This window comes from Trachypithecus francoisi, unplaced genomic scaffold (genome assembly GCF_009764315.1).
Source record: "Trachypithecus francoisi isolate TF-2019V2 unplaced genomic scaffold, Tfra_2.0 Lachesis_group14, whole genome shotgun sequence".
Taxonomy (NCBI): domain Eukaryota; kingdom Metazoa; phylum Chordata; class Mammalia; order Primates; family Cercopithecidae; genus Trachypithecus; species Trachypithecus francoisi.
Genome location: NW_022681459.1, coordinates 25,585,540 through 25,603,763, shown reverse-complemented (window position 1 = coordinate 25,603,763; position 18,224 = coordinate 25,585,540). Strand labels below are relative to the sequence as shown.

At 41.6% G+C, this 18,224-nt stretch overlaps 1 protein-coding gene across 4 annotated transcripts in view; it reads left to right on the top strand.

Annotated features, from left to right (window-relative positions):
* Positions 1–18,224, top strand: part of ERG (ETS transcription factor ERG) — a 208,330-nt gene that overhangs the window by 163,271 nt on the left and 26,835 nt on the right. For all 4 annotated transcript variants that reach the window (XM_033232471.1, XM_033232469.1, XM_033232472.1 and 1 more), the window contains one exon: positions 795–946. In XM_033232471.1, coding sequence (XP_033088362.1) covers positions 795–946 — 152 coding nt within the window. The remainder of the gene's footprint in view (positions 1–794; positions 947–18,224) is intronic.

Sequence of the window (18,224 nt, the reverse complement as noted above, 5' to 3'; positions counted from 1 at the left end):
AGCAGGGCCAGTCTCTGGTGAGGTCTCTGTCCTTGGGTTGTAGATGGCTTGGCCACCTTCTTGGTCTGCCCTCACATGGCAGAGAGAGAGAGAGAGAGAGAGAGAGAGAGAGAGAGAGAGAGAGAGAGAGAGAGAGAGAGAGAGAGAGAGAGAGAGAGAGAGAGAGAGAGCGCTCTGGTCTCTTCCTGTTCTAATAAGGGCACTAATCCCATCATGGTCTCTACCCTCATGACCTCATCAAACTGAATTACCTCCCAAAGACTCTCTCTCCTAATACCATCACATTGGGAGTTAAGCCTTCAAAATATGCATTTTGGGAGGACAGAAGGCAAGGCACTGTATTTGGCTTTTCTTTTTTTCTTTTTTTTTTGAGATGGAATCTTGCTCTGTCGCCAGTCTGGAGTGCAGTGGCACGATCTCAGCTCACTGCAACCTCCACCTTCCGGTTTCAAGAGATTCTCCTGCCTCAGCCTCCCAAGTAGCTGGGACTACAGGCACACCACCATGCCCAGCCAATTTTTGTATTTTTAGTAGAGATGGAGTTTCACCATGTTGGCCAGGATGGTCTCCATCTCTTGACCTCGTGATCCGCCCGCCTGGGCCTCCCAGAGTGTTGGGATGACAGGCGTGAGTCACGGCATCCCACCTGTATTTGGCTTCTCACACTTGTACTTTCTCCCCCAGTCTCTTCCACCTTGCCGTTCTTTGGTTGTCTCTGTGTATTGTGAGAAGTCATTGGAGACATGCTCTTTGGTTGCTGTTGTAATGGAAGGACATTTCTTCTTCTCCTCCAGGAACTCTCCTGATGAATGCAGTGTGGCCAAAGGCGGGAAGATGGTGGGCAGCCCAGACACCGTCGGGATGAACTATGGCAGCTACATGGAGGAGAAGCACATGCCACCCCCAAACATGACCACGAATGAACGCAGAGTTATCGTGCCAGCAGGTCAGGTGCCCATAGCTTCACTGCCCTCGGCAGATCACAGCTTCCCCGAGGCTAGGCTGAGCCTCGGGGAGCTCTTCTCCCCCACCTGTGGCATTGATCACATCTCCTTTGTCCAGAGCAGGGCTTGTCAATGGGAGCTGGCAGAGGTCTATGTATGGGGACATGTTCATGGATTGACAGCAAAGCGAGAAAAATACATTTGTTTATGTACTTCAGAGTTTAAAAACGTGAGACGACAATATGTAGCCCAGCTTTTTTTTTTTTTTTTTTTTTTTTTTTTTGAGACGGAGTCTTGCTCTGTCCCCCAGGCTGGAGTGCAGTGGCCGGATCTCAGCTCACTGCAAGCTCCGCCTCCTGGGTTCATGCCATTCTCCTGCCTCAGCCTCCCAAGTAGCTGGGACTACAGGCACCCGCCACCTTGCCCGGCTACTTTTTGTATTTTTTAGTAGAGACGGGGTTTCACCGTGTTCGCCAGGATGGTCTCGATCTCCTGACCTCGGAATCCACCCATCTCGGCCTCCCAAAGTACTGGGATTACAGGCCTGAGCCACCGTGCCCGGCCAGCCCCAGCTCTTTATTTTGCCACGTAGAGAAAAATACACACACACACTACATGTGGAGAAAGACAGAGAAAGAGGATGTCCAGGCAAACATGCAGGCTTGCTTGTGCACACACACATATGCACACATGTGTATATATCTATGAAAGGTGACCTTTCTAGGGAGGAATTGCCCCTTCTTGGAGAATATTGTGCCAAATATCCTGTCCTTCATGAGGTGCTATTTATGATAGATGATAGACTTGTTTGTTTTTAAAATTCTCTTATCTGGCAAAAGAAACATTTAGGAATCATATATTGCTGTCTTACATGTTCTTAAACATCTAAAATTCCAGCTATCACTGGCCTGTAATACAGATTCTAATAACCAGAGTAACTCTTTACCACAAACAATTCAAAACCAACCCGAAGGAATAGATCTCAAACTTGAAAGACATGCCAAGAACTTATTTATTTAGCAAACTAAAGGTAATAGAAAGAATGACTGAAAGCTCCTCAGAGGATGCGTGCTACATAAAAACCAGAAACATAAGAACAACAGCAACAGTCAGCAGTCAGTGAACCCTTACCCTACAGGAGGCATTTGGATAAACACTTTAGAAAATGGGCATCTTTCTCTTGATTTCCCTGATGAGGAAGATGAAGTTCAGAGAGGTCCACCAACTTTTCTAAGGGCATTTGGCTAATAAGAGGCCAAATTAGGACTCAGGAAGTTCTGCCTTACTCCTTTAGTAGAGCTCTACCTGTTAGCATTGGATTAAATCTCAGCTGCTTACAGCAATTTCTGTGGGTTCCCTCCTGTTACTAGTTTCAGCCGTCTGGTCACCCTGCAGTCCTGCCTCAGGGATTTGAATGTGGCGTTAGCTCAGGCTGAAACCCTTGATTCCAGGTAGTTCCATATCATTTTCCTTCACCAAGCATCCAGGCCAATGTCATGGCCTCAGGGAGGCGGGTCCTGAGCACTTCCATCTAGGATTGCTCTCCACTTGTGACTGCCAGTCTCCTGCCTGATTTTTCTTGATTTCATGCATTCCCATCTGCCAATATAGTGCATGTTTATGTAAAAGTTTTCTTATTGTCTAGCCGCGATGGCTCACACCTGTAATCCCAGCACTTTGGGAGTCTGAGGTGGGCGGATCACGAGGTCAGGAGTTCAAGACCAGCCTGGCCAACATGGTGAAACCCCATCTCTACTAAAACTACAAAAATATTAGCCAGATGTGGTGATGGGCGGCTGTAATCCCAGCTACTCGGGAGGCTGAGGCAGGAGAATCGCATGAACCAGGAGGCAGAGGTTGCAGTGAGCCAAGATTGTGCCATTGCACTCCAGTCTGGGCAACAAGAGCAAGACTCCATCTCAAAAAAAAAAAAAAATTTTCTTATTATCCTCCTCCCTGAATAGAATGTAACCCCCACAAAGGCCTTATCTCCAGGGCCAGTTGCAATGCCCAGTATGTAGGAGGTGCTCGGTGAATATTAAGGGAGGTGGAGAATGGATGAACGGACGCCTCACCACTGAGCTGCACTGCACAAGTTGCTCCTCGTTGCCAAAGTAGCCAAGGGCATGCATGGGTGAAATCTGCACAAACTCAATTCTCCCTTGCTCCTGGGGTCACCTAAATTCCTATCTGTGAAGTGTGATGGCAAACAGGTTAGATTCCCTCCATGGTGTGATTTTCCCTTTACCTGAGTCCGATCACACCCAGTGAGCTTCTGTCACCCTCTAGACAGAAGAGTTCAGGAGTGCAGGGTACTTCACAAAACATCTGGCCTGGATTTATATCCTGGGTTTCACCTTAGATTTGTCACCATGTGGCTTTCAGCAAACACGTGAAGCTGGTTCAACGCAGTGGGGTGTGAAAGGGACCATCCTTTGGGGTTGTGCCTGATTTCAAAGCATTTTTTAAGACTTATAGGAGACACTGATGGTAGATTCCACATGTGCTTTAAGAAAGGGAGAAAACTGTCCTTAGTATTGACTGAAAGGCAGGTGACAGGTACAGAGGCTGTGCGTTTGGTTTGATCTTCACAATGCAGCTGTATGCCTGAGACTGCCTCACTTGCTGCTGTGCCTTGGAACAGGGGGCTGTTCCTGTTGGATGGGAAAAATAGAAACACAAATGTCCCAGGTGCTCATTCCAGATGTGTGGCACATAAGAAAAGCTCGGCCGGGCGCGGTGGCTCAAGCCTGTAATCCCAGCACTTTGGGAGGCCGAGACGGGCGGATCACGAGGTCAGGAGATCGAGACCATCCTGGCTAACACAGTGAAACCCCGTCTCTACTAAAAATACAAAAAACTAGCCGGGCGAGATGGCGGGCGCCTGTAGTCCCAGCTACTTGGGAGGCTGAGGCAGGAGAATGGCGTGAACCCGGGAGGCGGAGCTTGCAGTGAGCTGAGATCCGGTCACTGCACTCCAGCCCGGGCGACAGAGCGAGACTCCGCCTCAAAAAAAAAAAAAAAAAAAAGAAAAGCTCGACGGCTGGGATGTGCCTGCAGGAGAGGCAGGAAGGCAGGGGTGGGTTGCCCAGACACTGGCTGGGCATGAACAAAGTGAAGTAGACACCCAAAGGAAGCCCTCTAACCCCTCTTACCCTTTGCCCTCCTCTTTAAGGATATAATTTCTTCAAAGGAGACAAAACAAAGTGTTTAGATCTCAAAGATGAGAGAATCCATCTGAGGGGCCTGCACTGAAGATTCTTTGCGCGATTGCTCGTTGAATCACAGACGTAACAGGTAGTGCATGGTACCGTATTTTAACTGCTGAGGCTGTATTTCCGTGAGGCCATCAATATGATTTGATATCATAAATATTCTTTTCGGTACGACCAGACTTGAGTCTTTCTACACTAAGGAAAGTATTTAGAAAATAAGAGAGATATTTGTGTGGGGAAGAGAACAGAGAATCAACTGAAGTCAGAGCACTCAGGACTTTTTTATACATAGTAGGTGCTCATCCAATGTTAGCTGGATGGATGCAAGGAGAGCTCTGCAAATTGGCTTATATTAAGCTTTGACATAAAGGCTGTTTCCTTTCTTCTGAGCGAAGTACTCTTCTCTTCAGCTCTTTCTTCCTTCAGTTGCTTCATGCCAGTGTAGGCAGTTATTCTGTTAATAGTGTTTGTAAGAGAGCTAGTTGTGGCTGATTTTGCAAGTTGTGAGTCTTTCAGTTATTGGTCAAGCTTCATGTATGTGTGCTCATACACACACAGAGATGAACACACACGCGCGCACACACACACACACACACACAGAGCTTCATTGCACAATCTGGACAATTTTCCAATGTGGCCATGAGGTTGCGGGACCTCAGGCAGCTGTACCAGCTGTTGCATCCAGCCCCATGGTATCCAGGCACCTCACTAAGGCAGAGTTGGGGCACAGAGTGCCCCATGTACACAAAAATAATTATCCAGACCTGGTTCCGAGTGGTTCACATAGTCCTTACTACTTAGAGACATTGCTTGGCACTAATGCAAACCATGTGGATAGCTGAATGAAAAAACAAGTTAAACCATTAGTTATTCCTAAACATTTGTACCATCGTCAATACATGCCAGTGTTTACACACTAGAAATAACAGTGGTCCTAATAAACACTGATGAGAAAATTTTTACTGTGTGGAGACTGAGAGATAAAGCCACAGAGGAGCTGGGAGGCTTTGTCCATGTTCAGATTGGGTTCTGGTACCTGGAATCCAATTTTGAGAAATGATTCCCTCATCCCTGGTTTTGAGACTCGTGATCTTGAGTTAATCAAGAAGCCCATAAAAAAGTGTCAAAAAAAGCCCATAAGAAAGTGCCAACTAGAAAATGTCCCTAATGAATAAATGTAGATTGTCATTTGATATATTTACACTGCCTCCTATTTCAGAACAGATTTAAGAAAACTCACATAGATACATATGAAAGAGCACGGTATAATCCACTTTTTAAAAATAAAGGAATGTGGATTATGAACTAAAATAAGAGTTTAACAGAGAGAATAAAACCAGGAGTGAGGTTTGCATGTATGCGTGTGTGTGTGTGTGTGTGTGTGTGTGTGTGTGTGTGTATTTTTAATTGCAATTTTTAAATATCGCAGAATTGCAAAAGGTAGGTGTTGTTTGGCTTCGAGGGATCATCAGGCAGTGTGAAAGGGGTAATTCAGTGTCCACAGGATAAAAAGAAAGCAAATGTGAAAAGATGGTCCAGCTATTAGTTCCGAGTCTGGAGGAAGATGTGTTCCTCTGTTTGTCCTAAGGAAGATAGGGGGAGTCATGAGCAAAGCCATCAACCAGTAGCACCACCAGGCATTCTGGGTAGCCCTGGTTTGTGCCTGTTGTTCTGGCAAGACTGTTGATTGTGCCTTCCCAAAGGGTACTGGTTAGGCCATAATTCACATCTCTGGTTTTTATCTATGTATTTGGTGCACGTATCTATAAATCTAGGTGGATCTCTCATAGGGCCGGGCAGTTTCTTGCATTGTTGTAGATTCAAGTGTCATTCAGTGAAACCAGTTGTGATAAGAGCGGCCTGACAAGTGTGACACCCCCCCATGCTGGTTACTTGGCTCTTTTATGGCCCAGGTTAATTTGGAGGTTGACTAGAAAGTGTTTTTCGTTTTCTTTTTCTCTTTTTTTTTTTTTGGTTTTTGAGACAAAGTCTCACTCTTGTCCCCCAGACTGGAGTGCAATGGCACGATCTCAGCTCACTACAACCTCCGCCTCCCAGGATCAAGTGATTCTCCTGCCTCAGCCTCCTGAGTAGCTGGGATTACAGGCGCCCGCCACCACGCCAGGCTAAGTTTTGTATTTTTAGTAGAGATGGGGTTTTACCATGTTTGCCAGGCTGGTCTCAAACTGCTGACCTCAGGTGATCTGCCCACCTCGGCCTCCCAAAGTGCTGGGATTACAGACGTGAGCCACCGCACCCGGCCTAGAAAGTAGTTTTCAAAGTATTGTCTGAACCACTTACATCAAGATTACCTGGAAATTTTATGATTAAAAATACACATTTCCTGCCAGTCATAGTGGCTTACACCTGTAATCCTAGCACTTTGGGAGACCAAGGAGTTCAAGACCAGCCTGGACAACATAGTTAGACCCCATCTCTACAAAAAATTTCAACATTAGCCAGGTGTAGTGGCAGGTTCCCTTGGGAGGCTGTGGCAGGAGGATTCTTTGAGCCCAGAAGTTTGAGGCTGCAGTGAACCATGATTACACCACTTCACTCCCACCAGGGAGCCAGAGTGAGACCCTTTCCCAGACACACACGTGCGTGCACACACACACATGAGCCCAGACGCACGCACACATGCACACTCACGCACACACTTCCGAATGTTCCAAACCTGGGTGTGGGGTTGGAAATTTTACATTATTGACATGCTTATTGTATCTGCAATTTTCATGTATAATAAGGTTGAAAAGTTCTATTCTAGATAAGATAGAAGATATAAATTTTACTTTAATAGACTTGAATTATTTTTAACAAAGATATAGTTTATCACTTTTAGAAGAGGCGAGTAGGCAAAAAGGAAGGATAGAAATGACTAACAGTATCATATTAACATTCCAAAAAAAATTTAAATGAAGAATCACTCCGTATGGTTGTTACTGTTACTCTTTAGGTGTTGGCCGTGAACATGGAGATGTGCTAACCAAGTGGCTAACAAAGAGGAAGGCACAGTCTCCATTAACTAAAAGTTGCAAAATGCTGACCAAAATGCAATAGGTCTCTGGCTTTAGCAGCTTATAGCATTTTGAAAGATTTCTCTTTTTCTGTTATTTATTTATTTATTTATTTATTTAGAGATGGAGTCTTGCTCTGTTGCCCAGGCTGGAGTGCAGTGGCGTGGTCTCGGCTCACTGCAACCTCTGCCTCCTGGGTTCAAGCGATTCTCCTGCCTCAGCCTCCTGAGTAGTTGGGATCTCAGGTCAGCTAATTTTTGTCGTTTTAGTAGAGACAAAGTTTCACCATGTTGGCAAGGCTGGTCTCAAACTCCTGACCTCAGGTGATCCACCCGCCTCAGCCTCCCAAAGTGCTGGGATTACAGGCGTGAGCCACCGTGCCCGGCCTCTTTTTCTGTTTTAATTCCCTAAAATAGGTGCGAAAGTGTTGAGCTTTTCAAATGCCTCTGCTTCTATTTTTTAAAATAACTCACTTTCAGCATAGATCCTTGCGATAATCAGCAATCTTAGAGATAAAGAGTAGCCACATTCATCTCTTCACTGTATCTCTTCACTTTCTTCATTATTAATTCATTCATTAAACTCTTACTGTGTTCCATTCACTATGAATAAAAGCTCTAATGAGATTTAAAATCACCTTTTCTTGCGTACCAAACACGTGTGGCTGAAGCTACATAATTTGTGTCTGACTCAGACCCCCATGCTAGGACCCTTTTATTCCATTAGAAAGCATTCATTGCGTTCCCATTACTCTTAATCACTGAGGAGATGACCGAAGGCCGTCAGAAGTAGCTAAGACCCACCCATGTGGGGTAAGTAGTTTTTGATGGAGAGAAGAGTGTGTGACTGAGAGCCCAAATGAATGACTCAGACCAGTGTTTCAGAACATGTGAGGAATGAAGATTGGTATAACAGGACGAATCAAGAAAAGCTTTATTTATACCCATGATGATGTGATTCCGAAAGCCCTTTGCAGCCTCTGCCGTTTTCCTCTGCTACATTCCCAACTCACACGCTGCATTTTCACCACCTGGTGTTCTTGTCCGGGCGGTTCCCTCTCTGGAATGCTCTTCCTCATTCTTCCAGACAGCTTCGTAATCTGCCCTGTCAAGGGAGCCGTGCTTGATCCTCTGGCAAATTAATCACTCCTCTTATGACATCTTACCAATTCTTTTGTTACCACACTTCATTTTGTTTCATATTGTATTCTCAAATGCACGTGTATACGTACTTAAATGTGGATATTCTGCAAAGGATTTGAGATGCCTTGTGAACTAAACTAGTGATGGACTTGTGCCCAAAGAACTTATCAAATAGGAAGTAGGAATCAGTGCTGAGGCAGTTAAAAATACAAACGAGAAACCAAGAGCATGTGAGGGAAAAATGCAGCCATTTTGACCACAAGCTTGCCTAAGACGCCATACTTAAATTTCCAGTATGGCTTTGAGCTTCCCAGCAGCCAAAATAAAAAGAGTTATTTGTGGAAATAATTTTTCCTTTCAAACAAGAAGTTTCACAGGGAAGGCAATGTTTATCTCAGTGTAGAATCCTGAAAGAAGGACCCCTTGGGGCCACTGGGGCCGTAGACACCCGACCATCAACCATCTTCCTGCCACAGTTGCAGCACTGCATTTCAACAGCCTATTTCTTGTGACATCTTCTATGAGCGCTGAGTTACATTAGAGAAGAGCTCAGCAGAGGTGGAGGACAGCCGCCCAGCATGAGTCTTCGGCAGTCTGGTTTCATGTAAAGAAGGGATCTTGAGTTCTCAGAGTGGTAGAGGGCTGCATAGTTTTCACATGATCCTCCTTAAATATTGACATTCCCAAACCAGTGACTAACAAGTAATAGCACGTACCCTCCAACCAAGCCCTCATGGCTGATGTATTATGTTTTCAATCCTCGTTGCATGAATTATTAATAAGCCTGTCTGTTCTATTAGATTGTAAGTTTAGCGAGGTGGTGATCACGCCTTTCGTGTTCTCAGTCACCAGACAACACAGCCAGCACTTGGATTCTGTGTGGAGGAGAGTAAATGTGATTTATTGAGTTAACGGTAATCTAGATCTAACTAGTGGGAATTGCAGACTCGCAGGGGTTGCAGGATTCTTGGTGGTCTAAGTTCAGTCTTCCTTTAAACATGAGAAAATCAAGACTGAGAAAGGTGAAATGACTGTCCCAGGGACACTTGCACAACTGGATGAGACCAGAGCCTAATCTCAGGCCTAATAAGAACCTGTTGGTGAAATGACTTGTGTCTTCATCTTTCTTTGTTACATCCCTGAACACACCCGAGGATCTCTTCCACTCTGTCGATATGATGGGACATGCTTCTTTAATCTTCTGTTTAAATTCCTGCTATGCTCGAACAACTAAATAACAAAACCCACTAAAATAGAAATGCTAACTTCGAAGTTTATTATATGTATTTTAAAGTTATCAGCTGAATAGTGGTTGAGGAAACCACCATTGGGTTAAATGTGAGGCTGAAATAAAATCATTTTTTTAAAAAGCAATGACAGCTACTCTCTATTGCTATGCACTCTTGTCAGGCACTTGGACATGCACTTTGTAGAAAAGGTATTATCTCATTTAAATCATGCGACCACCCTATGATGTAGGTACTCATTATCATTCTCACTTTACAGTAAAGAAATTAAAACTAGGAACGCTAAGAGAGTTGCCAAAGATGTCACAACCAATCATTTGAAGAGCCAGGATTCGAACCCAGTTCTTTCTAGTTCCAGAGTCTGGATTCTTCTTCCTAATAAGCTGTGCTGACAGAAATACCCAGGGGAGAACACAGGAATGGGATGAGAGAATATGTTTGTTAAATTGTTGTAGACATTCTGCAACAGCCTTTTCAAATAAGACTTAAGTAAATAAAGGAGGTGGAGAGGGAATTTTGCAAAATAATCTACTGTGTTGCCCAGGGCTGATTTTTACATTTCTACAGTGCTAATGATGTTATCTGTTTTTCTTGAAAGTCAGAGAGAAGAATGGAATTGAAGACAGCTTAGATTTAGCATGAGCAGCTGGGTACGTGTTAATGAATATACAAAAAACATGTTTAAAATAGGTGATTTCAGTTTGGTTCATCCTGTGTTTAAGATGCTTCTGGGACACCTGCCAGGCAGTGTGGTGGGCCCAGAGCTCAGGATGGAAAGTCCTTTATCGGGAGTCACAGCATTTGAGTTCTAAGCTCTGCCATGTACTAACTGTGGGATCTAGGAAGTTACTTAATCTTGCTGTTTCTCAGGTTTTTCATCAACAAAATATGGATGATGATAATTCCTACTTCATGTGGTGCTGTATGGATTAAATATAACGATATGTGTGACATGCTTAAATAATACCTGGGATAAAAAGTGCAGCTCTTCTGTTTATATTTGGGTCTGGCATCTGCGAGAGCACCCTGGGGACTCAAGATACAGACTGGCAGACACAGCTGCCTGTTACAGATTAAATTGTGCCTCCCTCACAAGATATGCTGAAGTTCTAACCCCCAGTTCCTTAGAATGTGACCTTATTTAGAAATAGAGGTTTTGCAGATTTAATCAAGTTAAGATGAGGTCATTAGGGTGAGCCTAATAAAATGACTGGTGTCCTTACACAAAGGAGAAATTTGGATATAGACACACAAATAGGGAAAATGATATGGAAACACAGAGGGAGAACTCCATGTGAAGGCAGGCAGAGGTTGAACTGATACCACTGCAAGCAATGGAACATTTAATTGCTGGACAGCACCAGAAGCTAGAAGAGGCAAGGACAGATTTTATCCACAGTCTTGGACGGAGCAGGGCCTTGCTGATACCTTGATTTCAGACTTTGATCTTCCAGAACTATGAGACGATGAATTTCTGTTGTTTCTAAGCCACCCATTTTGTGGTACTTGATTACAGCGCCCTAGGAAAATAATACAGCATGCGTGTTGTAGTTCAAACATGAGAACAAATAAGAATGTCCAAAGATATCTATGGAGAGAGGTGAGGGGTAGACCAAGGATGAAACTCTGGGGATAGCAACATTTAAAGACAAGACAAAGAAAGAAAACCCAGGCAGGGAGAAACCTTTAAGTGGATCAAGCCATTCCATTTCTAAAACATGATGAGCATATGCAATGTTGTCATGGAATAACTAACGGGAGGCAACAACAATAAAAGAAAACAAAGAACAATAAAGATCATTATCCAAAACCAAGATGATTCGTTGAGAATGGTTTCATCCAGAGGAATAAATCAGGGTGTCAGAATGACAAAGCTGTGTTTAGAGCCTCACAAAAATAATTTAGTCATGTATTTTAAAATAAGATACACAGAATTGTAGATTCTCAAACAAGTTGAGGACAGGCACTCTTACCGTTTTTGAATCTTTCACAGAGGATTATACAATCTGCATCAGTAATTTTTGACAACTGATTAATGAATAAATGAATGAAGTAAAGCATAACATGAGTTAGGATGATGGCTGCATTAAAAATGAAAACTAATCAAAGTAAATAGGTAAAAAGTATGCAGAGAGGGCTCTTGGTTCTAGTAAAATAGAGAGGTTACTATAGAAGGACCTGAAAAACATTCCTTTTGCAAAACACCTGGAATTGCTGCATAGAGTTTAATATCCTTTTAAATGCACAGCTGAACTGGGAAGAAAGTCAGTGAACTCCTTAGGGACTAAAATAAGGAAAAAAGTGAGAATAGAACAGAGCAGCACATTCTTATGTTGACACCTGGTTGTCCTATGTTGTTATAATGCAGAGATTTGGGTTTTAAAGGTCAACTAGGGGCAAGGAATGAAATCTTGGGCTTGCACAAAGCGGGGAATCGGAACTGAGCCTGTCATTATCTGAGTCCCCACCCCATACACACACCAGTGTGTGCCAGGAACTCTCAGGCTAAGAAATTAATACAGAAAAATGGTCATGGGCTAGTGATCATCTGGGAAACCTGGCAGAAGTAAATACGAAATCTTCATGGAGAGACATGTCTTCAACCTATGCTGTACAGATTCCTGCAGACAGAGACCTGCTAAAGATGACTCTGCCACCCGTGAGTTACAAAAAAAACAGCTGAAGAAAGAATCTCTCCCAACCAAGATTTAACAGAAACAACGAATGTGATTAAACCCTCAAGAAGGTTAAATAATTAAAGTATTGGTTAAAGCATATAAAATAAATAGATGTTTTAAATATTAAGGAAGAACATAAAAGAAGGAGCCAAAAAGAGAGTTTGTTGCTAATTGAACCTCACTTCAGAAAATAACAAAAGATTTAATTTTAAGAATGGATCCTAGAAGAAGGGAGTGAGATACAGGAAGGAAATCAGAGCAATGAAATTGATTAAGGTGAGGGTAGATCTAGAAAGAAATGGCTGTAAAATGACAACCACAGCCTCCTAAATAGGGAGTAGAAAATTCAGTGGGGTAAAAATTTGAGCGAACATTGTCATGTAAAATCAGAGATGGATGATTCAGGTATAAGCATTCTAAATTACTTGTGTTATTTAGGAAAAGTATAAATTCGATGATTAACCTTAGATTTTGTTTAAAGATTAACAAGAGAACTAGAATGTCAAAGAGCCAAACCAATACAAACAAAGAAAACAGGTGAATGAAGTGAAGTAGATCAATCTGATTAGACATTTGCAAAGGAGAAATAAAGAATGGACAAAGAAGTTTAACCTAAAACACAAAGTAAGATGGTAAAAGTCAGATAGATCAGTAATAATAAGTGTAGATTATACCACATTTGCCATTAAAGACAGAGAGTGCTAGACTAGACTAAAAAATATTCCACAATCAGTTATGGGTTGTTTGCAAGAACATCTTGCACAAACAAAGATGGAGAGCTGACAGAATAAGATACGCTAGTCAAAATCAAATTTTAAAAAAGCTGACAAAATAGAAATACAAAGCAGATAAAATATACTTTCAGGCAGAGAGCATGACTGGATATAAATGAGGGTCATTACATAATGAAAAATGGTGAAATTCATGAAAAATATATAATAATAATAAACGTATATGTACCTAATAACATAGCCTTGAAATATGTAATGAACTGCAAAAAGGAATACTCAAATCCACTTAGCGAGAGATTTTAATTTGCGTTTCTCAGTAATTGATGGATCAGTGACATTAAAATTAAATATACATTACCAAGGGTTTTTTTCTAGAACTCTGTACTGCCAAATTAGAGAATATGCATTTCTTAAGCAATCAAGGAACATTTATAAAAATTGACCGTGCACTAGGCCACTAAAAAAGTAACAAACCGGAACTTTTTAAAGTTATTTTCAGCTGGGCACGGTGGCTCACACCTGTAATCCCAGCACTTTGGGAGGCCGAGATGGGTGGATCACCTGAGGTCAGGAGTTTGAGACCAGCCTGGACAACATGGTGAAACCCTGTCTCTATTAAAAATACAAAAGTTAGCCGGGGATGGTGGTGGGTGCCTGTAATCCCAGCTACTCGGGAGGCTGAGGCAGGAGAATCACTTGAACCTGGGAGGCAGAGGTTGCAGTGAGCCCAGATCATGCCACTGTACTCTAGCCTGGGTGACAGAGCGAGACTCCATCTCAAAAAAATAAAATAAAAAGTTAATTTCATATAGACTCTGTTCACTGGCCAATGGGCAATAAAATTAGAAATCAACACCAAAACAATAAATGAACTCTATATATAAGTTAGAAATTTAAATTTAAAAGGCTCAGAAACAGCCTTGAGGTAGGCTCTTTATTTGAGATCAAATTTCCATTTGTGATGGAATGAATCATTGCTCAGATTTAAGCCAGTTCTCTCTATTGGGCCTGCTTTGTAAATGTAACTTCTGTCCTCCTGAGGATGCAAGATGTTAAATCTTATTTTTGCAGGCTTATGAGTGTCTTGGACAGCAGATTGGCTGACTTGCCCAGGGCCTGGATTTATAAACAAACACCTCACTAGGCTTGTGATATGGCTTAGAGGTACATTTTAGTTTTTATTTTTTGATGTTTTTTCATAACCAAGAGTAATTTTTTTCTTTTGGGAAGCCAATATTTTTCATTGATATTATTTAAGAAAAATAACATTCAGGACTTTCATTATCACCAGTTTGGCTTTTATTTAATCTTACTTTTATTCATTTCTCTAGAGGGGCCTCTGAAATAGGATGTTTGCCTGTGTGAGGCATTTTGTTTCACAAAGGCACAGTATGTCTTTGGCAATGCAGTACCCCTTTGCCAGATTTAAATATCTACTCAATATTTTCCTGGCAACAGTGGAACTCTACTAGGTCAGAGTCCTGTTTCATGGAAATATTTTTTTAAAATGTCAGCCTTCCTCCTTCCCTCCCACTGCTTATACCCCTACTCCCATTCCATATACAGAGCACATTAACAGTACAACTTTGAAACTCTGTGTGTAATGGTTTACTTTTATTTATGTTTTAAATTCCAATTTACTGAAGTAGATTTCATAATAACCATGTAACTTAAGATACAAATAAGAAGCTTCAGAGAGTGATGGCTTCTCCTGTTTAGCCTGTGCCATGATAGTTTACCATTTTGGTGTCCATGAAATGTAGAATGAAGACACAGATGTTTTCAAAACAATTGGAATGGAAGGCTGAAAATGAACAGCTTATCTTCAATGGCTTATGATTCATCTGACAGAAGCGCCTCCAAAAGTTTCTTAAAATAAAATGATAAATTGGACTTTTGTGTCTTAAGGAAGAGGCTGCCTCTGCGATAATAGATTTTGTTCTTATTCCATTTTAACAGAGTTTGCAATGCAGAATCAAGTGTGTGGATGCATTCTTTTTTTGCAGTATGTTATTGTTGGCAAAGTGCTTTCACATCCATTATCTCATTTACTTTTCTATTCCCTTAACATTTCATTTAATTACCCACAGAAAAATATAAAACAAATTCCAGAGAGGTTGACGTTTACATCTAGTAAATGGTTGAATAAGAATCCAAATGTGGGTATTTGGATTCCCAATAATGTCTTTTATTTTTGTCACCAAGTTTTCTGTGATTGATGTTAAGATTTTAAAAAATTTCTCAGAAATTTTCAGTTACTCTGAAATCTCTAGAAATAAACATCCAAACTTGTTAGCAAGATACTCAAGGGCCTTACTGATCTGAGCCCAGCTTTCATCCCCATCCTTGTATGTTGCTGTGCTCTCTCTGAAATCCTCCACTGCAGCCACACCAAATTTCTCCCTTTTTCTTATACATGTCAGATATTTCATGCCCATGTAGGATGAGGCTGGGCTAAGTGGTTCCCCTAAACAAAAGAGCTTCTCTCTACTTCTGTCAAAATCCTCGTTGTTAATCCAAGCTCACTCTCCTGGTAAGCCTTTCTCGTTTTTCCTGGTTGGTGCTACCTCTCTGCACTTCCACTTCCTGCTTGAATCATGGATTCTTTTTTTTTTTTATTTTGTGGGGGGGTGGACAGGGTTTTGCTTTTCTTGCCCAGGCTGCTGGAGTGCAATGGCGCAATCTCGGCTCATTGCAACCTCGGCCTCCCGGATTCAAGCAGTTCTCCAGCCTCAGCCTCCTGAGTAGCTGGGATTACAGGCATGCGCCACCACGCCTGGCTAATTTTGTATTTTTAGTAGAGATGGGATTTCTCCATGTTGGTCAGGCTGTTCTCAAACTCCTGACCTCAGGTGATCCACCCACCTGGGCCTCCCAAAGTGCTGGGATTACAGGTGTGAGCCACCACGCCCGGCCTGATCATGGAGTCTTAGTTCTGCTTTGTGGTTGTGGTCATAGCTGCCTCTCTCAGTGGATTCTTAGTGTCTCTGTTGGTCTTGGACATATAGTACTGGTGCATATGGCTATAGGCACAATACTTAATAACTTTTACTTGAATTAAATCTATCTAGTTCTTATCCTATTTGAGTCATTTCTCAGGTCCTGAAATTTTTCACATTGTTTTATAGAAGAGAAAAATGAGGTCCAGTTGTAAAATTAAATGACAGGTTCCAAACACGCCGCTACCCGGAGGCAAGAGGTGTTTCTACCCAGGGCAGAAGGTCGCACCTAAACGTAGGCAAAGGTGATGCCTTGACTGGGGCTTATGCTGTAGTCCCCTTCCCTTCCTCCTACACATGTGTGGTTGGGGTCAAGAAAGAAGGAAGACAGGCCTGCTGAATCTCATAGGAACTCGTGAGCCCCTTTCTTTGATTCCTGGCGTGACAGAAGCCATAAAGCTTTGCTGAGATACCATGGACTGTGCAGGAGACTAGAGAGACTACTGGGGCTCTCCATGGAGTTAAAAGGTTAGGGCCAAAACATGACAGCCTGGACCCAGTGCACTGACCTGAACTCTAAAAACCATCGTCTATACCTGCAGCATCATTGCCTGGCCAAAGTAGTGGAGGTGGAGTTCAGTGTGCGCAGAGACTAGGTCTTCAGTCTTGTAATCACTTCGCTGCCCAGAGATTTGTTTCCTCTGTGACAGCATCTAGGACATATGCCCAAAGGAGGTGGTGAGTGTAGGTGAGGGCATAAGAAGGTGCTAGTCCTTAACGCTGTGGATGGCATGTGACACAGGCGTGGAGGCATTGGCTCAGGAAATGTAGGATGGAGGGGGAATGGTTGGGAATGACACCCATGAAAACATTGGGACCCATGCAACAAAGGACTGTGTGCTTCATGCTGGGGAATCTGGGCTTGTCTCCTGCAAACTGTCCTCTATTGCAACACCTCCAGAGTGGGTCCAGGACAGTGGTGGGAGTGCACAGGAGAAAAGGAATGCCCTCATTCCTTCGACCAAGTGGCCATGTTTTGTTTTTACCATTGTTTGCTTAGAAATTTATAGGGCAGAGGTGTGGAGATCAAATGCTAAAAGGATATGGGAGTGTTCTGACTTCATGTAATTTTACTCTTTGGATGAAGCAATGTATATTAACAAAGTACAAAAGAAACAAACTATATTCTTGAAAGGAATTTTATAAAAATGCTTTCACATATATAATATGTAGGTAGTATATATAGTATATATGTAAGTATATATTTTATATATGTTATATTTTATGATTTTATACAAATATTTTTATAAAGTATTTTATTACTTTTATTTTTATACTTTTTATAAAATGCTTTGTATAGTTTCATTTTTATTTTTTTAACTTTTTCTTATTTACTTTTTTACTTTTATTTTTTATACTTTTTTTATAAAGTAAAGTATTTTATAAAAAGTACTTTCACATATATTATATATAGGCGGTATATATAGTATATATATACATTAAGTATATATAATATACACTATATATATATGTAAGCCCTTTGTAAAACCATGTTTTGGTTTTGAAAAATAGAGAATACTTTTTTTAATAAATAATTTTTAACCCAAGTATTCCATATTTATTATAGGAAAAGGAGAAAATATAGTTTAGTGAAAATGAAAAATCTAAAATTCCCCATCTCCGTTCCCTCAGAGACAACAGTTCACATTTTGCTGTATCTCCCTCTGAATTTCTTTCTCCGCAGATATTTATCTTTGCAAAATACAATGGTATCGTAATAATATTTTGAAACTTTAAAATGTAATCTACTTTGAACATTTTATCATATCAATAAATATATTTCATCAGTGTAATTTTTAGTCTCTGAATATCACGGGAACATTCCTAAATGCATTACAAAACTAGTTCTCTTTCACTGGACATTTAGGGTGTTTCCAAGGTTTTGCTATTATAAACAACACTGCAAAGAACGTCCTTGACAATAAATAATTGCGCACATCCTCTATTATTTCCTTAGGATAAAGTTCTAGAAATGGAATGTTTAAGTCAGGGAACCTGTACATATTTAAAGACGTTTGATTGTATTGTTGTGTTGTATTGTTGTATCATATTGTTGTGTTGTTCATCAGAAAGGTTGTAGTGATTTATACTCATACTGGCAGAACTCCAGAACTCCAGAGCAACCTTTTACCAAGTCAAAGTGAGACTTGTAGAGATAAGAACAATACAGGTTGAGGACTTGGTCTCTGGGGTCTTGCACCTGATTCCCTTAAAGGAAAACTGAGTGGGTCATGGTAACCCTTGGCTTGAT